Here is a 21,095-nt window from a genome sequence, read left to right as displayed (position 1 = left end):
AGATACAATGCTCAATAATTGTTCAACTGTACACTGTCTTAAAATCTTGCCTCTCCGTGGGATCAGGATATGTGAAGGCATGATACGAACCTGGTTATTTATAGAGCTTTTTAACTGGAAATACTAGATATAAACTCTATCCTGTTCTTGTCTGGGGCACTAGAGCAGACCTGCAGTTCTACGAGGTCATCTCTGAGGCACTGCCGCTGTCGCCACAAGCCCACTCTAAGCATCCCGGCCCTCGCTCCTGCAGCTCCGCGAGGACAAGTTCCGGGAGGCCCGCGCTCGCAGCCGGGCGGGGCAGGCGGATCTCTGCAGTGACGTCACCGTCCCGGGGCGGGCCGGAGGGGCGAGGGGCGGGGCGAGGGGCGGGGCGAAGGCGGCCAGCGCGCCGGTGCTGATGCGGGATGGCTGAGCGCGGGGAGGTCTGAGCCGGGCGAGGCTCGCTCCCTGCGCATCGCTTCGTCCGCCCGCCGCGTGGTTGCCGGCAGGTGGACGCGGGGCTCAGGGCCGGGCCAGGGCAGCAGGTCTGCAGTTGGCGGGCCCGGGGCTGTAGGCCGCCCAGCTTCCCGGTCGCCCGGCCGCCGAGGCGCGATGCCCTGCTGAGGGCGTGGTGGGAGGCGCCAGGAGGCGGCCGAGCCGCGGGCGCGGAGGTGCGCGGCCTCCTCCCTAGTCGTGCCGGCCCCGGCCCCCCATCCCCGCGCCCCTCCCCGCAGCCGGCCGCGATGGCGGATCCAGCCGAATGCAGCATCAAAGTGATGTGCAGGTTCCGGCCCCTCAACGAAGCGGAGATTCTCCGCGGGGACAAATTCATCCCCAAGTTCAAAGGCGACGAGACCGTGGTGATCGGGGTAAGTGGCCGGCGCGTCTGGGCTCCCCGCTGCTTCGCCCGCCGCCCCGCCGGCCCGGACCGGGCGGAGACCTTCGAGCCAGCCCCTCGGACGGCCCAGGGGCTCCCTCCCGGCCGGACACGCGGACACGCGGAAGGGCCCTCTCGCCTCGCCCCGTGGTTCCTTCCCAGGCTGGCGGAGGGGCCGCTGGGGACGCGGGGCGGGCCCCGGGCTGGGGGCGAGGACGGACTCGATCCGCCATTGTGCGCGGGGTGGGGGCCGGGGTGGGCCTATTGTTCCCACACTCGGCACCCGGTGGGTGGTGTGTTCGGGCTCCCCGCAAGCCTGGGTGCCCAGGCTCCCTTTAAAAGCAGAAAGCTCCGAAACCCACCATCGCCTCTAGGCATCAGTTCGATCTGTCGAACATTTTTGTTTCTTATTCTCACGACCTTAGCAAAAGAGGAAGAAAAAAGAAGTGTAGGGAAATATCCTAGCCCGGGCTCGGGCCTCCTGTGGCCCCGTAGACGCGATGCCCCACGAGGTATCACCTTGCTCCGCGCGCGGAAGGTAGAGGGTGGAAGGGAATGTTGGTGGGCTGGATGATCCCGGGGGGCCTGGGGTGTCTGTTTCAGCTTCCGGTCACCTCAGGCTGCCCTGGATAAGTGCCCTCTTGGCACGGACGACCCCAGCCAGCGCCCTGACACCTGGTGTCCGCGGATCGTGGGATATGCTTCGGTGCTGGGTGGCAAGGAGCCTGTGTCTACATCTGTGGGGCGAGGGCGCGCAGAGCGCAGCCAGATAGCCCCTCAGTGCCTAGAGCAGAAGTTACTCTGTGTGACCAGGGGCCCCTCCTTCTTGATCACCCTTCCCACCTTTTCTCCCTTCCCCCAACCGATCTCCCTCTGTCGCCCAGGTTGCTGGGGGTGGGGAAGGATTTTAGTTCTTAAAGAAGTATGTCAGATTAAATACACCAGTCCTGTCCCCCTCCCCCTCCTTGACCCTCCGCTGTGTGGCTGACGGTGCCCCCTTTGTATGCGAGCTGCGTGGGGAGGGAGCAAGTTAATGCGAGCCTCCCAGTCCCCGCTGACACGTTCCTGGCAACCCGCTCCAGGCTGCTGATGCAGCCTTCCCGTCCCCAGCATTGATTAAGTGATGTCATCCTGATCACTGAGCATGCTCCGACTAACCCCCCTCCCTCCTTCCCCCCAGTGACTGGTGTATTTAGGTCAAGTGATTGACAGGTGACAATTTTCCGAGGGTGTCAGAGGAGAGCACCTTGCCTTTTTCAAGCGCCGGAGCCTGACTTTCTGGGGCCCAAGCTATCGCCTGAATTTTTGCCAAGGTTGCCTGCCGCAGCTGGCTGTACCCGCTGAGAAGCGCTCCGCGCTAGAGGAACCCGAGCAAGGCTGTGGCATCCAGGCTTTATCCTGTACCTGCGTAAGAAGGCGCTTCCCCGGAGGACTGCTCTTTTCCTCCCCAGTTTCAGTCACTAGTAAACTCTGACCTCCAGTGCTACGTGGATGAGCGTTCATCCTGAGACCTGACCTGTGAGGGCAGGAAAGAGGGGTTTTCTCTCTGCTCTCTGCTTTCTCTCACTTGCAGAAAAGATGTGTGCTACCATTATTGACCAGGAAGGAATTTCTATAGTTAGTGCTACAGATGGGCAGTACCTGGAGCAGACAGTGGTTTGCTGGGCTTAGAACTCTCAGCCAGAATCTGTCCACAGACTGATCTGCTATTTCCTGACCCTGAGCTTCACAGAGTGAGTTGCCAGGGACATACAGTGTTTGCCCCTTGGCTTGTAACAAAATTTTAACAAACATTTGGGCAGCATTAGAATATATTCTGGTGACCCTGATTTTTTTTCCCCCAGAAATTTTAGTCTGAAGTTCTCCCCACTCACTTTTTTCCCTTCCTCATCCTCCCTTCCTCATCTATGAGGACCAATGAAATGGGGTAATAAATCATCCCTGATCCATGGGCAAAGCAGAGATCTTTATTTTTAGCATTAATAAATTCCTTTGTTTAATATTATGACATTACTAAGGGAATATATTGATTTTCCATCTAAATATAGTACACATTATTGACTAAAGAAAATGAACACACACATAAATAAGAAATTTAAACAAAAACTATGAATGTGAACCCTGTTGCTTTTTCCTTCCTTCTTTCTTTCTTTCTTTCTTTCTTTCTTTGGTACCAGGGATCAAACTCAAGACCTTGCTCTAGTGAGGCAGGCGGGCAGCAGCACCACTGAGCTAAATGCCTGGCCCCACACTGTTGCTTTTTAATTGTAAAATGATATTTGCTCATCCTTTAACAAAGTAGACAGTTTTCATTGAAATAAGGCATTTATATAGAAGGTGTTATTATGAATCTGTACAGCCCGATGACTTTTCATAAAGTAGATGCTCCTTATAACAACTTGTCTCTTCCCTCAGGATTCCAGTTCTTTTTTTTGGTACAAGGATGGAACTTGGGACCTTGCACTTTCAAGGCAGGTGGCGGAACCACTGAGCTAAATCCCCGGCCCTGTTCTGATTCTTGATACTTTTTTTCTTTTTAAACTTATATAGGTAGAAGAATATAGTATGCTATTTTTTGTGTTTTTTGTGACCAAGACTGTGCTTGTCAAATTCATCCTCATTATGTAGTATTTCATGATATGAGTATTCCACAATTTATTTATCCAGTAACTGTTGATAAATAATTATTTTTCACTTTGGGGGTGGTTTGGATAGTGCTGCTAGGAACATTGTTTTGCATATGTCTTGGTGAATGAGGGTACAGAACTGAAGACTGCCAGATACTAAACCGAGTTGAGACTTGGTTTAGCTGGTGTTAGAACACTGCCAGTTGTTAATTAATAATGGGGATCTAAACACAGCTCTGCAACTTGTACTATGCTTATGCACTGGGTAGAAAGGTGCCAAGTCACGTCCACATGACCCAGTAGTAGGTAGAAACCGCCCCAGGTGAGCTCAGCCTTTGGGGCACAGGCTGGATGGAAATGACCAAAGCACCCAGAACCGTCCAGAAATGTAGTCACTTTCTTTTCTTCGTCTTTTTTTTTTTTGTACTGGGGATCAAACTTGGGACCTTGTGCTTGCCAGGTAGGCAGCGGAACCACTGAGCTAAATCCCCAGCCCTAGTCACTTTCACTTTCAGCAGACTCTACATTCAGAATCCCAGAGATTATTTATTATTATTATTATTATTAATTTTTTATTAGTACATGTTTGCAATTCATGCAGTTTACAGTCATCTTGGAGGTAGTTACATGTACATATTACAACTTGTTTTTTTTAAATCTCCTTCCCCTCCCCCCCCTCCCCAGAAATTAATTTTGAAACTGAATTCACTTTTTTCCTTTACGGTGCTGTTCAATTCTTAAGGAGTTGTATGCCAAGAGAGGTTTTGCAAGTGGAATTTCTAGATTTTTCTTTTAAGAAAATGTCCCATCTTGGAGGAATCATCTCTACAGCGCCTGCATTTTTTCAGCTCCCATGCGAAGCTCTTTTCCTCTTATCTTCCTAGCTATAAACATTCTCTCCCTACTTTGAGTGACTGAAACAATTGTTCTGCACATGACCTCATAATTTTTAGATTATTTTTAGTTTTGATCATATATCTAGTGACACTGTAAGCCACATGTAGTGACAAGGACCATCCATGCTTGCTTCTTTTATACTTCCCAGGGCCCTGTCCTTAGAAAGCACTTAAATGTTTATTGATGTCTTTGTTGGTTCTGGAAACCTTTACTTTGACATATTCAACTTACTGTCTTAGTCACTTTCCTCCTCGCTGGGACAAAATACCTGACACCCACAACCTAAAGGAGAAGAGGTTTATTTTAGTTTACAGTTACAAAAGTTTCAGTACGTGGTTGGCAGGCTCAAATGCAGAAATGGCATGGTGGAAGGGTCTGGCTCGGAGGAAAGCTGCTCATATCAGGGTGTCCAGGAAGCAGGGCAAGCCAGGGGAGGAGCTGAGGAGAGAAACATAGTCTTTCAGGTCATGCTCCCAGTGACCCACCTCTTACTAGGTTCTACCTCCTAACAAAAAGTCAGCTATATTGCTTCTGTGATCCAGTTACCTTCCAAAATCCCAACCTCTGAACATATGAGTCCTTTGGGGGACATTCCATATCTAAACTATAACACTTATTTTATGGACTTTTGGTTGACTGTAGGCTGTGAGGAATAGTATTAAAAAGTTTTTTTTAGGGTCTGGGATTTAGCTCAGTGGCACTGTGCCTGCCCCGCAAGTGCAAGGTCCTAAGTTTGATCCCCGGTACCACAAAAGAAAAAAAATTTTTTTTTTTTAAAAAGCGCCATTCCTCTGAGTAGGCCTGGTAAGAGCACATATACTAAATATGCTATAAGAAAATTGGGAAAGAGCTGCATTCAGCTTTGATAAAAATTAGGAGAGCTACACCGATGATGAGCTAGAAGTGGAGGATAGTGTGCATCCCTTAGGTGCCATCTTGTAACACATTGATTGTTTTAGAGAAAAATATTGGATTTATTGCATTTCTCAGGGGACACCTCTGTTGGCTGCTAAAAGTCCTGGTGAGTCATCTATTAATTTGGGTTCTGCCTCTTAGTTTGAAGCAATAGCACTGACAGAAGATCTCTGATTTGGGCAGTTTCCAGTAGTTCTTTGAAATAATCTCTCAGTTTCCAATCATTAGGTTTTTCCGTGTTTGCCAATCTGAGAGTGCATGTCTGGTTAAAGACGGGTGTTTCCTTCTGAGGCAGTGTAGGTTCTAACCTGTTTGAGTGTCACAGCAAAATGTCACTCACAAGCTCTGTGCTGGCCAGTGGCAAAGAGAGTGGCCTTGGTCATCAGGAAGCTTAGATTAGCTCTTGCTGTGGATGGACTGGGAGTGGCTGGGACAGAGATGAAATCTAGGCCTGAGTGAGCAGTTTGGAGATTAAGGTCTGAAATTGCATGTGCAAAGTCCCTTTTACCGTGTAACATTAACGCGTGCAGATTCTCGAGGCCAGTGGGCATGGACATGTCTTGGGCCCATTATTTTGCCCACTTGTCTATAATTTTGCCTTTTCCAGATTATCATAAGATGAAATCATATATTAAGTATCTTTTCAAGTCTGACTTCTGGATTCTTTCACACAAGAATACTTTCAGATTTACTTATGTTGCCTGTGTTAATACTGCATTTTTTTTCAAGCAGTTTTCCAGTGCATGGATATACCACATGTTATCCATTTACCTGTTCAGGGACATTTGAGTTGTTTCTAGTTTGGAGTGATTATGAATAAAGCTGCTTTAAACCTTTGCATATAGATTTTGTGAGTATAAATTTTTGCTTCTCTTGGGTAACTGCCCAGAAGTGGGATTGCTAGATCATATGGTAACTATATGTTTAACTCTGTGAGAAACTGTCAAGCTGTTTTCCAAAGTGCTTGTACCACTTTGCATTCCCATCTAAAAGCAGTAACATTTTAAGTCAGTTTTAAATAGTTTAGTCAGTCACTTCGTGCATTCTAATCTAGTAGTGTCTAGATATATCAGTCCTTCATTTCTCTGTACCCTAAATTCAGAGGTGTTTATCTCCCCTGAAAATGGCTCAGTGGTTTCCTGTGAGTATAACCTCAAATCCTGGAATAGTGAACACAGTGGAGCAGCTGTAATTTGGCACCTGCCACTGGGGACCACTCACTAGTCCTAGTGAGCACTCAGTTGGTGCTACATAAAGGAAGCGGTAAGTAGAGGCAGCTGGAAGAGGTAACTGGAACAGTATGGATTTACTATCTGTGGGGCTTTTTTTTCCAGTTGCTTACATTTTCTGAGCCTCAGTTTTTTCATATTTTAAGTGGAGATAATTACTTATCTCACAAGGTTGTTAGAATGAAATAAATGAAGTGATCACACAGTGCCTGATGCAGAGAAAATGCTCAATCAGTGTTAATTATCTCTTATAGTTTCCCTTGTTTCCAAAATTAGCTTTGTTCTCCCAAATTATTGCCCTACTTTGGCAATAATCCCCTGAAAACCCTTCTTGCATTCCCATTTCATTAGGCATTTGTTCACCCCTTTCTCCTGCTGGAAATAGCCACTCTTTTCATCTTATCTGTGGCACTGAAATTGAAGCTCATGTTCCATTTAGTTATTGATGACATCATCTGCAATGATTTTGTGTGCGTGTGTGTGTGTGTGTGTGTGTGTGTGTGTGTGTGTGTGTGCTTCCCCACATAAATTATAGGCTTGGGGAGGGGGCAGGAGCTTTTTAATGTTTTTGTCTGTTTTACTGTGTGTGGTTATATGATTACTTAGTAAATATATCTTGACCAAGGGTTTTTTTTCTCTGCCTGGCATCAAATCACCATAAGTGCCAGTTTCTGCATTTCCTTAAATAACTTGGGTATCACTGCAGTTTTCTCTCTGCCTCCACTTGTACTTGTCTGGGCCAGCTCTCCAGTTTCAAGATAATATTTTCTATTCTCAGCTCTTCTTCCCTGTTTAAAGTTGGACCCTCTTTGCCACCTCTCCCCTGCCTCAGATTTCCCACCTCCTTATTAAAAAAGCAAAAACAAAATTACCTATTCCCTAATGGTTTCTCTTGAGTTTAAAAAAAAAAAACAGGATCCAATTTCATCTTATTTCTCTCAGGTTTTTTCATTGTCATTTTCGTGTGTGTGTGTGTGTGTGTGTGTGTGTGTGTGTGTGTGTGTGTCTGAGAAAGCTCTCCCCTTAACCTACTTGCTGTGTATTAACCACATTCCCTTCGATCTGTGAGTTTGTGGTTGTTTGTAAATATCACAGAGACTTGGGAAGAAACGGCTTCACATTCATTATAGCATCTCCCCATCACCAAAACTGGGTATGAGTCAGCCTGTGATGAACTCCCAGCTCTGCTGTTTTGCAGCTCTGTTAACCTGGGAAAATTGCTAACCCACACTAAGTTCTAGCTTTCTCACTTGTGACATAGGGACAACAACAGTCCCCATGTCATGTATTACCATGTTTAAACAGCTTGTGAACATGGAGTGCTGGGCACAGGGGCTGAGCCAGGGCAGGCATTCAGAACCCTAGCATTGTTATAAGGCCATCAGTAGCTACATCTCGGCACTGTGATCAGATGGACCCACTTTGGGAAAATCCAGACCCTTCAGAGTTTCCCTGATGCCCCGAGGCTGGACACCAGATGTTTCTTTGGTCCCTTGGAGACCCTCTGTATTCTGGGTCCACCCACTTCCCTAGCCTAACCTCACGTTCCTGTTCCCCCCAAAGGCTAGGCTACTCAGTGGCTCCTCCTCCCCTCAGGTGCTCACACTGCCCCAGATGGCTGGGATGGTGGCCACAAAGCCCCTGTGCACAGCAAACATGCATCGGCCTGCAGAGTCTTCTTCCTCAGAGCCTCCTCTGAGACTGACCAGCTTTTCCCTCCCACTCCTGCCAGTGGGGCAGAGATAGCTCTCTCCCTACACTTTCCCAGCTGTGCAGTTCATTTATTTGGGTAAATGTGTCCTTTTCTCCAGTGAGACTGAAAACCCCTAGAGGGTGGGAAATCGTATTGCATTCATCCCATCTCCTGCAGCAGTGGCTTGGTACACAGTAGTTGCTCAGTCAGTACAAGATGTCCTGGGAAAGAAAGAAGAGGCCTGACCCACTGGCTGTCAGAGCCCTGGTGTTGTTTGCTTAGATTGCCGCCTTGACTCCTGCCCAGCTGTGGCAACTGTCTTTCCTACTTAGGGACCTTCATTGTTTTGTTGTTATTGTCTTGAAAGAATAGCTTTTTTGGGGGGTCAGGGATTTAGCTCAGTGGTTCCGCCACCTGCCTTGCAAGCGCAAGGTCCCGAGTTCAATCCCCTGTACCAAAAAAAAAAAAAAAAAAAAGAATAGCTTTTTTTTGGTGGGCAGGGGGTGGGGGTCTTAATATATTGCATGCTCATTGAAAAAAAATTCAGACCATGCAGAAATTCATGAAGAAGGTAAAAATTACTTAATAGTACTAAGCAGAAAACACGACTGTTAACATTTTATTACATATATCAGCTCTTTTCTATTCTTACCACAGATACTTTGTTTTAAAACAAAGATTTTATAAGATCTATTCTGGAACCGGTTTTACTAAATGGTGATACTGCAGACATCAACATTTGTAAAGGTTGCTTACAATTTCATTGTATGTCTAATCAATACTTTGTCTTATTGATGGGCATTTGAGTTTTTCTGTTTTTTCTATTATAAACTAAAATGTGATAAACATCCTACATCTTCGTGCATTTGCCTAATAATTTTGTTAGACTACGTTCCTAGAATTGGGTAGAAGGTTATACAGATGACTTTAAGGCATCCGGTTTTGGGAGGAAGCAATTCAGAGATGGGGAATTGTCTTCTGTTTTATAGTTGTCTCACTTCGCTGCTCACCCCCATGGAATTGCTGCCAGTTTGTCTCATAAGGCATCCATGTCTGTGCTAAATTAAATTCTTACCAAGAGTGTGTGCTTCGTCACGCACTGTTAACCTCCAGATCCAAAACACGGCAATGCCTTCAGACTTTTAATGTAAACCAGAGGATTTTATAGGCTGTCTCTTGTCAGTTTCAATATCTCAAAGGCTGTTTCTTGGAGGTGATCAAAGGCTAAATCTCTTTCTTGAGGCAGACAGATAGAGACCAAGATTGTAGTTTTAGAGAAAAATAGGGTGCATGTGCCCTTTTTTCTTGGTGCTGACCCTGAATGTCCTGTCATACCTTCTAGGCAGTGGGGAACTGAGGAGGGGCAAGATAGCCCTCCCAGAATGGCAGGGTTGGGGGGGCTTTCTGTCTTCCTCCTTGATTACTAGGAACTCTTAAAAAATACAGAAAATTTCAAATATACATGAAAGTATAAAGAGTAACAAAATGTACCCACATGTACCTACTAACCAGTCCTAACCATCATCAGCAAATGACCATTTTCCCTCTACTTTCCTAACCATTCCCCCATACTCACCAGGTTGCTTTAACATGAAATCTCACATCATTTGAACCCCAGACTTCAATATGTATCTCTAAAAGGCCAGGACTCTGTTTTTAACCCAACCACAAAACATTATCACAACTAAAGTATTCACAATATGCCCTTACTGACAAGCACTCACTGCCTCATAAATTTCTTCTTACCACTGGTTTGCTTAAATTCGAACTACCCTTACTAATAGATTTCCAGTGAGGAGGAAGAAATGATAGCACACATTCATTCACCTTGACACTACACGGGGAGGCGTTGGTGTGGTGGACTTGCCCAGTGTCCAGCTGCTGTTCAGCCTGAACTCGTGTTGCAATCAGGGCTGGTCAAGATTCCCAGCCTGGGGCCAGGGATTTAGCTCAGTGGTGCCGCCACCTGCCTCGCAAGTGCAAGGTCCCGAGTTCGATCCCCAGTACCAAAAAAAAAAAAGCATTCCCAGCCTGGCTCCCTTAGCAGCTGTCATGCCCCAGTTGTCCTTTTCCGTCAGCCAGGAAGTGCATGCATTGCAGTAGCATCCAGAAGACAGTCGAAAGGACCTCATTTCCGTGTTGCTGCTTCTGCCATTAGTCAGCTTGGGTAAATGTTCAGGGAAACAGGCAAAGGTACCTCATTTGTTCCCAACCTCAGTCTCCACCAGTATTAATTGGCACCAGATACATTTGGAGCAATTCTTTTAGATTTGTGTAGATGGTTTTCATGTTATCTTTTCAGTCAGTGAGTGTCTATCTTTGCTGTGAGCCAAACATTGGAAAAATACATTTTGAGGTTTGAGGGGAAAACATGTATGTGAGAACAGCATTCAGCCCAACCCAGAACTTTAAGGAAAAACATGTGTAGTTCTCTTCTTAAATTTCTTCTTTTCTCCTTAAAAAAAACCAAACTTTTTTGGGATAAGAGAGAGAGTACCTTTTGGGGGGAGGGTAGGAGAGAGAGTACAAATGAAAACCAAATCCCCAAAATTTGTGTTTTGAAAATTCATTCCAGGGTAAGGTCTTAAGAGCCGTGGATCAATAATATTATTTTAGAAGCATTTAACCTAACTAGTTCTTGGTCACACAGCTTGGCACTGACAAATCTTTTCCTTGCCCAGGCTCTCTCAGAGAGTGAGTGATCTCTCCCTTTTCTACGTCTCCTCTTGCCTTTGGTGGAAACACAGAGCAGTCGGCTTCAATTCTCTGAGGAGGTTGTGTCATAGTTTTTCTCTAAAATGACCCGTCTGACACATCACTCCTCAGAGATTATTGATGTTCACCTGGGAACATAGGTAAATAACAGCTCCATCTGACATCAGAAATTTGGGTAGTTGTGGGGGAAGGGACTTCTGTTTCCCTTTCATAGCTTCCTGCTGCTCCAATGGGAGAGAAAGATACCTGTTTAGTGGGTAAGGACCCAGATGAGGCTGTGAGGACTTCTTGTGCCTGGCATCTGTGGTCAGCTCACCTCTGCATCGTCTGGTTTCTTGGACTGGCCTGTGGGGGCTGCTCTCCCCTCCTCTCTTTGTGCAGCTGAGTGAATCAGTTAGGCTGGGTCTACAAACTCAGGCCCAACTGAATTGATCTCAAGTTTAGAAGGTGCTGTGCTGTTGAATAGAGTGGTGAGGTGAGTGTCTTAGTTGCTTTCTCATTGCTGGGACAAAATATCCAACACCCAAACTTAACGGAGGAAAGGTTTATTTTAGCTCACATTTTGTAGAGGTTTCAGTCCATATTTAGCTGGGTCCAAGGTAGGGTGGTATGGCAGAGGGGCATCATAGAGGAGAAACAGTCCATGGTGTGGCAGGCAGGAGCCAGCAAAGCAGTGAGCCTTCCTTTCCTTTTTTTATTCCATTCTGGCTCCAAACCTATTGGTTGGTGCTACCCACCCCCAGGGTGGGCTTTCCCATTATCCATACTCAGAACTATGCTAAACCATCACTAGACTAATCCAGTTATCATATTTGTAATCCAGTATCCCATGATCCAGGTACCTCCCAAAAGCCCCACCTATGAGCTCATGAGGCTTTGGTGTGTGTGTGTGTATATGTGTGTGTGACATCTAAATATAAGCCGTACAGTGAGGAAAGTAGGAAAAACAGGTAAGGGTACTCACTGGGGACCTAGGCTGAGCTTGGTTATTGGGATGTGGGGTGCAGAGGCTCCACCTAGGTGGTGGTTGGATACCTAGTGCATCTACTCACCCATCCAGTAGATGGGCTGTTAGGGAAGGAAGGCTTTGACATTCCTGGGTCTCTGTTACTAATGTCACCATATCATTGAATCCTTCTAAGTACTAATAGTTAGTTCATTTATGTATGTGAAAAGTAGACCTTAGAAGGGAAACGTTTAGCTCTTCAGTAATAATTGCCGAACTAAACAACACAGCCTCTTAATTATCTGTTCAAGCAAGTGAGGAAAAGCATCCAAAGTACTCTATTGTACAGTAACAACACTTATTTGCTCATGTGCTTGTTAAATTATCCTTAGTAAATGTGACTCTTGGTAAAGCTTGCTTGAGGATCTATTATAAACAATATTTTTTTCTGACCTAGACATGTATCTAAAAGAGCTTGCGAAGGGGAACTACACGTTGATTTTTTTTTTTTACTTCCTTAGTTCTTCTAAAAACAAATCTAAAGTGGTAACATACAGATTAATGGAAAACTTGAAATTAAATGAGTTCACTATTACTACAAAAATATTTCCTTTTATAAAGAGATATTTTATACTTCCTTCTGAGTGGTCCAATCTGGTGGCTAATAATAGTCAGATTTGTCTGTTGAGTATTTGCAATGTGATAGTCCAAATGGAATGCTTGGTAGATATAAAATATACCCTAGTTTTTTTTTTTTTGGTGGTACCAGGGATAGAACTTAGGACCTTGCTCTTGTGAGCCAGTCACGGCGCCACTGAGCTAAATCCCTGGCACACCCTAGATTTTGAAGACTTAGTACAACAACAAAAGGAATGTGAAGTATCTCATAAATACTTTTAGAATTTATAATTATTCATAATAATTTAATATTTGTTATACATCGAAATGGTAATATTTTGAATTAATATTCATAAAATGAACTTCACCACCTTTTACTTTTTAAAAAATGTGGCTACTAGAAAATTTGAAATTGCATGTGTGGCTTGTATACGTGGCTACTTTCGTATTTCTTTTTTTGGTATGGGGGATCGAACTCGGCTCCTTGCACTTGCGGGGCAGGCGGAACTACTGAGCTAAATCCCCAGCCCTGCCTTCATATTTCTCTTCGACGGTGCTGCTCTAACATTTAGGTGCAGTGTTCTGATTTTGCACTATTAACTTCCGTTTCACTTCTGTATATTAGGGCTTGCTGTGTGCTAAGCTCAGTGGATTTGCTGTGGTAAATAAGATGAGATTCCATCAATATGAATTGCAAATTCTGTCTAAGGAGAAGTGAAAATAAAGCTTCACTTCTGTTCGGGGAGACCTCCGTCAGAGAGGCCATTTGTTCCTTACCTTGACGCTGGGGTAGCAGTTGCTTCAGTTACTGTGCAATTCCGTATAGCTTGCTGCTTCACACATCTCAGCTTGAATATCGCAGAGAAGAGACCGAGGGTTGTGTGCTGTGGCCCTGCCCTTCCCTTTCCCCATCACGCCTCCCCTCCTTCTCACCTCCAGCGAATGTGACACTGAGGTTACCGCTGAGAACTCCGGGAGGAACACCCCCCCCCCCCCCCGCCTTGTAATTAAAGACGAGTCCTTTGCGACAGCGGGTTTGTGATGTGTTTGTAGTGGGTGACATTGAGAACACCAAAACGTGACACAGTGCCTCCTTTCTGACAAATGCCACGATGCTGCCTGCTGCCTGGCGCTCCTCAGGACCCCCAGCTCGGGTGGGGACGCCAGGCCCTCGGGCTCGCTCCTGCTCAGGGCCTGCTCAGCTCCTCGGTGTGGCCTCCCTGGGAAGGCTGTTTTCAATTTCCAGGCAAGGAACGCCGCAGTGATTGCAAATCTGCCACTTAGCTTCTGTCACCGTTCTGTCGCTAGCTAGTGCAGGAGTGATGAAGCCTCTTGTCCTGGAAATGCATTTCCGCTTTGCGCCGGGCATTCTGATGACCCCCTCCCCCAAGGGCTGCTTAGGAGGCCGGGGTGGGGCGGGGGGGTAGGAGGGGATCAACGAAACCGCCTTTGTTGCTCACAGGTGCCTCTTTGTCCTAGTGTCTGTGTGAAAGAGATTGCTTGGCAGGTGAAGGCCGGGAAGCTCTTTGGAGAAAGAATTTGATTCTGTGCTGGAAAAAATTTCTTCCCCACCCCCACCCCAGACCCTGTTTGTTTGGCACATAATTGATTTTTCTTCTTTTTTAAATGGCAAAAACTGCTCTAAAGGTAATGTAAGCACAGCAGCAACAGAGTCAACCCTAGTCTAACTGTACCATCCATTTTATTTTTTCTATCCCTTCTCTCTTGGTTGGTGCTGTTTTTTTTTTTTTTTTAAATGTATGTTTAATCATGGATACACTGTCCTGCCTTTTTCTTCTTCTTTTTTTTATTTTTTATTTTTTCACAATTTTTTTTTTTGTATCGGGGATCGAACTCAGGTCCTTGTGCTTGTGAGACACCCGGCAGAACCACTGAGCTAAATCCCCTGCCCCTTTTCCTTCTTTTTAAATAAATTTACTCCATGAATGGTTTTCCATGTTGTGTGATATCTTCACATTTCTACTTTTCAGTGACCACTTGCATGTCCACTGGGCTGACAGGTGGCACTTGGCTAACTCATCTCCCTGTTGTTGGTTGAACGTTTGGATCTCCAGTTTTCTCCTACTCTAGGTGATGTTTAATGAACATCTGCATGTGCAGAGCTGTTTTCTTCTGTGAGTTATTGCTAGCGGATAAATTCTCCAGGAGCAGATTTACTGGGCCCAGTGCTTTGAACATTTAAGTGTGATCCTATTATGGTATATATTATCCTATTACTTTCCATAAAGTAAATTCCTATAGCCTCCAGGCCCTTACAGTGTGCCATTTGTTTGGTACCTGGGATCAGAATCATGACCTTGTACTTGCGAGGCAGGCCCAGTGTTGGCTGACCTAAATCCCTGGCTTACACTGTACCATTTGGCAATGAATCCATTTTTGAAATAAAGGAGATGAATCATTTGGAAAGGTGATTTGTAGCTCAGAAATCTGGAATTCAGGTACCTTGGGGATTTTTTTTTCCTGGCTTTTCTTCTAATTGATACGAATTTTAAATGAATGGTATAACTATTTAGTTAACTGATTTGATTTGGAACATCACTGCTAATGGCCACTCCAAGGTCAGGCTAATGTTGAGTCTCCTGGGCTGTGGAGAAAGGAAGGTCTTGGAGCCTTGCTGTACCCACACACAACATCCAGGAACTGGCCGAGCAACTGACTGGAGATGGTGATTTACACTTGGGTCTAATCCAGGGCTCTTACCGCATGGTTCTCAGATATAATTATCTCTGCTGTTGCATTGGAAGAGCTTAATTAGACCTGGAGCCTAACAGCAGTGCCCTGGGAATACATTTTGCTAGATGACCTGGGGCTGTGCTGGACTCTTCTGGTAGGAATCTGTCTTTTGGGAGGTATGGTGACACCACACAAAAGGCATTGCTTCATGCCATGCTGGTTATGTGTACTCCAGGACCCAGTCCTCTGGTTCTAGAAGAACCCATCCGTTTTGTAGCTTCCTGTGGGTGTCATGGGTAAACCTACATCTGGGCCAGGAGAACCTGAATCAGGTAAATGGAAAGGCAATATGAAGAGGGAATGGGAGAGAGGGAGGGGAAAGGCGGGCTGCCGGCCCTGTCCTGGGTGACTTTGTTCTTCTGTCTTCCGACAGAAGACGTGGCACATTTCTCATAGAACTAACTTCCTTTGATACAGAATGCTCCTCATAGGCTTAGTCACTCACGTACAGAGATCCTTCCAGTGCCTTCACTGTCATTTTGAGTACTATTTATTCAAGAAACTATTTGGTTTGTGAAAATTTCACCCGTAACTTTGGTTAAATAATAGGTTTAAAAAATGATAATGTATACTCATTGTATACAACTCAACACAGAAAGAGATAAAAAAAGAAAGGAAGAATGGAGTAAGAATTTTTACAGAGGAAGCACGAGAGCCACTTTGTCTTATTTGAGACTGAATCTCTTGGTAAGTTGCCCAGGCTGGTCTCAAATTCCTGATCTTCCTACCTCAGACCTCCCAAGCAGCTGGAATTACCGATTGTGCCACTGTGCCCAGCCACGAGAGCCACTTTCAAGAGACATGCATATGGAAGAGACAGTAAGGTGGCTACACAGGATAATCTTGAAAGTGGGTTATGGGAATTGAAATTTGATTTGGCAACTTGTTACTCTGTCTTGTCTATAGCTAGCTCAGAAATATGCTCCCCTGAAACATTTCTCCTTTAGTGTCATGTCCTTTAGTGTCATGTCTCAAACATCCTTTTTCAGGTTCCCATGAAGTTGGGCAGCATTATGAATATTTGTCTTTCACAATTTTCTGGCTGGTAGTACAGTAGAAAACATTAGGTTCTAATCTACCCCAACTGTTTTGGGCCCTTGATTTAGCATTCAAAGAATGAATGTATCTCATTTAACCACTGTAGCTAGGGGATGAAATTGTTTTTGCTACCGGTTATTATATGTAGATCAAGTTTCAAAGAATTGATACAAAGCCAAGAATGCATAACTTAAACCATATTTAACATGATGCTTTTCTTTTTCTTCTTTTTTTTTTTTTTTGGTACCGGGGATTGAACTTGGGACCTTGTGCTTTCGAGGCAGGCACTGGAATCACTGAGCTAAATCCCTGGCCCTAACGTGATGTTTTTCTGATGATATAGATGTCCTTGGGAGGATTTGCATTGTAGGTAAGAACAGTAATTCAGAATATTGCATGTGTCACAGGCCCCTGTGTGTACAATCATAGTTTCGTGCCTGTTGGTTCCTTCTGTCATCTTGAGGGAAGAGGTAGTAGAAGGAAGTCCTCTAAAATGGCTTAATACTGGCAGAATTTCTTTAGTGCTAAATTTCCTTCCAGATGATGTGATCAGGGCTGGGCCCTAAAAAAAAATGTGATTTAATCTGGAAAGTGGATGTGGGAGGTTAGAATGAAGGTGGTTTTCAGCCTGGACACTTAGGAGGACTGTATTTAGGGAAAATTCTCTAACCTATGTAAGGTTAAGGATTGACTCTTTTTTTTTCACTCTTCCCCTGCCTACCCCCACAGCAATTTTAGGCATTGATGTCTTCAGTATAAATGGTATTCCCTTAATACAGTGTCTCCATTAGAAGAACTGCAGACAGTTCACGTTATTCCTCTTCTCACAGACTTTTATGGACCATTTAATAAAGAGTAATTTTCTTCTCAGTTCAGTGAAGTTACATTCTTTCCTGCTTGCTTGAAAAATATTGTAATCCAAACAGAGTAGTGGCAACTCTTATGCAACTTCACACATTCTTCCATTATTTTAATCTTCAGATAATGGTGAGTGCTTATACCTCTTCCCAATCTTCAGACAAGGAAACTGGAGCACAGAGAGGTTAAGTGACTTGTCCAAGGACACACACGAGTAGGTTGTGAATCTGGGATTCATAACTAGGCATCATGACTCCAATGTCTTTGCTTATAACCATTTGCTATGTTGCATCTAAATTTTGGTTCATACAAAGAAGTGCGAGTGCTCAGGTGCACAGCAGCTTGTAAACTGGAATTTTTCTAGGGCACTAGTTCTTTCTACATTACCTGATAAAAGGACTTGATGTCGTTCATTTTTAATCCCAGTCACAGGTAGGGCTCACATTTTCTGCTTCTTAGAGCTCTCCCTCCTCTGCGAATTAGCAATCCTGCAGTAAATAGACTAAGTATACTTAGCTCCATTGTTTCCCATTAGCAACTTCCTGTATTGAGATACAAGTTTGGAACTACTAGAAGAGAAAGTAGCAGTAAACGTGGGCTAGACTTAAAGTGGATTCCCCTCCATCTCTGTTGCTCTCCCTTGCATTGATTTCAGATTCGATATGAAATCAGAAATTTCTCCTTTGGTAATGTGATTTCTGTCTGAAAGGCTGTGTAGGATGTGCCCTAGGACAAAATGCTGTTCCTCTCAGGGTGTGGTGCATATGCTAGGATATCTCTTGGGTTAAACTTCTGAATGTTTAGTTGTAACATTAATCTACATGGGCCTGTCCTCAGAGAAAGGATTATGATACTTTTCTTGTAAAAATATGTTTACTGTGGGCACTTCTGTCTCTTCAAAGTGGAAACATTTGGGTTTCTAAGTCCATCTGTTTGTGTTTAACCACATGGCTAAATTGTCTTCTAAAAAATTGACAGTAGATATTTTAAAGCTACATCATGAAGGTAATTTTATCATCTTCAAATAAGGACCATTTTGTTTTCTTCTTTCTAGAACATATACTTTTAATTTCTCTTTTCTTGTCCTGCTGCATTGGATAGTAAGACCTCGAAGATCACCTAAAAAATAAAAACAGTGATTGCAGGAATCCTGTTCTTGTTCTTGATCTTAAAATGTTTGTTGTAAGTTTTTAATACATACCATTGTCAAGGCAAAAACCATATAATCTGCCTAGTTTTGTTCTGAATCCATGACTGGACTGGTCTTGAAGATCTTAATTGATTCTAGCTTGGGTTATAGGAGTGTTGAAAAACAATTCTTTCTTTTTTTTCTGTTCTCCTTGGTCTCTCTTGAACACTGCAGGCCAAAATCTTCTATTTGGAGTACCATTCAGATTGTGCTAAAAACATTTAAGGACCCTACTTTTCTTTCTGTTTTTTTTTTTAGGACCCTACTTTTCTTACTAAAGTAAGTCTGAACTCCTCAACTTGACTTTTTGTGATTCAGCAGGACACCCCGTGTGTTCCCTTCAGCCTTCTGCCGTGATCATGCCACGACATTTTAGGTCTCTGCCTTTTTCAAACCTGACTGTATACCCTGTCCCACACTCCTCCAAGCCTTTGTTGACGAGGTTTTGTTTTGTTTTGTTTTGGTACCAGGGATCGAACTTGGGACCGGGGATCGAACTTGGGACCGGGCATCGAACTTGGGACCTTGCACTTGCGAGGCAGGTGGTGGAACCACTGAGCTAAATCCCCGGCCCTGGGTTTTGTCTTCTTGGAGGGCCATTCCGTCTGTCTGTGCCTCTCGAAAGTCATTCTCATCTAAGTGCATGATACATGATGGAGTGAATGTACTCACATTCTTATGATTATTTTTAGTCTCATTACTTTCCTACCTCCTTTCAGTCCCACCTGAGGACTAAAGCAGGCCCAAGCATTGTTTTTGTGAAATTCATTGTAATCAGATGAAACTGCCAGTGTAGGCATTCCTTAAGGAGCACTAACTATTTAGTCCACTACTATAGCTTGCATCTGCAATGTCCTCCAAAGCCCATGTGCTAAAGGATTGGTCCCCAGCTTGGTGCTGTTGGGAGGTGGTGGAAACTTTAAGAGGTGGAGCTTAATGGGAAGTTTTAAGTCATTGAAGGCTCACCCACAAAGGGAATTGTGGCACCCCGGCTCTTTCTTTCTTTTGTGCTGTCTGGCCCTGAAGTAAGCAGTTTTGCCATATGCTGCCATGATACCGTGTTCCAGAAACAATGGGGCCAATTGATTATGGACTGAAACTCCAAAACTTTGAGCCAAAATAAACCTTTTCTCTTTGTAAAGTGATTATGTCAGGCGTTTGTTATAGTAACAGAAAGCTGGCTAACACATCTACCATCAGACAACTCTAGCTAGTAGGAGAGATGGACAGACTGATACACACAAACCACACACACACACAAAGGCAGTACCATTGACAAGTAATTGAACAGTACTCAAAGTTTATCGAACATGAAACACCTTTAAGGTAAGGGTAGGTTTTAGAAAGTGGTTTCATTTTCCAAAGAATAAAAATTGTGTTGCATTGAATATACAAACTCTGTTAACTTCTATTTAATTATTCAATTGGCAGAGCCAAAAAGAAAGAAGTCAGAGATTCATTAAGTACAGAAAATCATTGCTTTGAAATAATTTCCTTTTCTACCAAAATGTAGAAGCCATGTACAAAACACTCTTCTTTTGACTTTTTTACCTGCTAGCATTATAAAATTATTTTAATTTGAATTGAAATCCATCATCATAGAGGAAGAAGGGTCTAAGAAGTTCTGAATTGAAGACATTAATATAAATGAACTACACTTAAAATTCTATTGATTGTCCTCAGCTGTGAAGGGGAAATGTCTGTTATTTACTTAAATTGCCCTGAGAAGAAAAAAAAGAGACTTCCCTTCTTAAGTGTCTGTTTCCTGGTGTTTTTCTAATAATCAGGCTATAGAGTGATGGAATCATTGCTATATCCCTATAGCTATTATTTTCATTTTAAAAAAGTGTGAGTTAATTTCAGCCAAAGCTTACATTTCAAATAAAATTTATGTGTAATGCACATAATAAATTATTATTGAGCTGTAGAGCCTGAGCCTCAAAATTATTTCAGAACAACCGGTGCATTTTTCTTCAGGATGGTCAGTAGTTCATCCTAGCTTGTTATTCAGAAATATGGAAGTGAGGAAGAAGGGAAGGAAGAGTACCAGAGTAATCAAAAGTATTCCTTACCTTTTTTTCTTCTCTTTAAATTTATTTACTTTTTATTTCAAGTATAAATATTATGTATACATTTTATGGTGATTAAAAATAATCAGGAAGATAAAATTGGGAAAGTAGAAATATCTCATATCCCTTACTCCCAAATAACTACTGTTCAATGATGTCTTTATCTTTTATAAATTCAATTCTAAAACATGATATACAAAATGTATGTATAACAAAAATAAGTTTTTCTAACAAAAATAAGAGATTATAATGAAATAAGAGACCACCACTCATTTTGTACTTCACCATTGTTTGACTTTCCCCTGGTCCTCGCTGTTACCCCTTTGTACCAGAAGCCGCACTCTCCAGGTTTTTCTTTTATCATTTCTGTGATGTTCTTCATGGTTGTATTGCAAATACATTTTTAGGTGTAAATTATATATTGCTTAATTTTATTTGGTCTTGAATCTATGAATTTTTTTTTTTGTACCAGGGATGGAACTCAGGACCTTGCGCTTGCGAGGGGATCTATAAAGTTTTTATAAAAATATTGTTTATATTCTTCTGTGTCTTCTTTTCTCTTGACATTAATGTTTCAAAATAGCTACTTAAGCCAGGCACAGTGGCAGATGCCTGCAATCTCAGCTACTGGGGAGCATGAGGCAGGAGTATGGCAAGTTTGAGGCCAGCCTGGGTAACTTAGTGAGAC

At 43.7% G+C, this 21,095-nt stretch overlaps 1 protein-coding gene across 1 annotated transcript in view; it reads left to right on the top strand.

Moving 5' to 3' along the window:
• The first annotated feature begins 363 nt into the window (after positions 1–363).
• Kif5c (kinesin family member 5C) overlaps positions 364–21,095 on the top strand; it is a 169,138-nt gene continuing 148,406 nt past the window's right edge. Inside the window, exon 1 of the mRNA XM_004869993.4 lies at positions 364–851. Within this exon, the coding sequence (XP_004870050.1) occupies positions 726–851 (126 nt within the window). The 5' untranslated portion in view covers positions 364–725. The remainder of the gene's footprint in view (positions 852–21,095) is intronic.

The sequence above is a fragment of the Heterocephalus glaber genome, unplaced genomic scaffold, assembly GCF_053883595.1.
Source record: "Heterocephalus glaber isolate CG9 unplaced genomic scaffold, H.glaber_assembly_v1.0 deba00001097, whole genome shotgun sequence".
NCBI classification, from domain to species: Eukaryota; Metazoa; Chordata; class Mammalia; order Rodentia; family Bathyergidae; genus Heterocephalus; species Heterocephalus glaber.
Note: the sequence above shows the minus strand (reverse complement) of the source record. Positions and strands in the feature narration are given on the sequence as shown.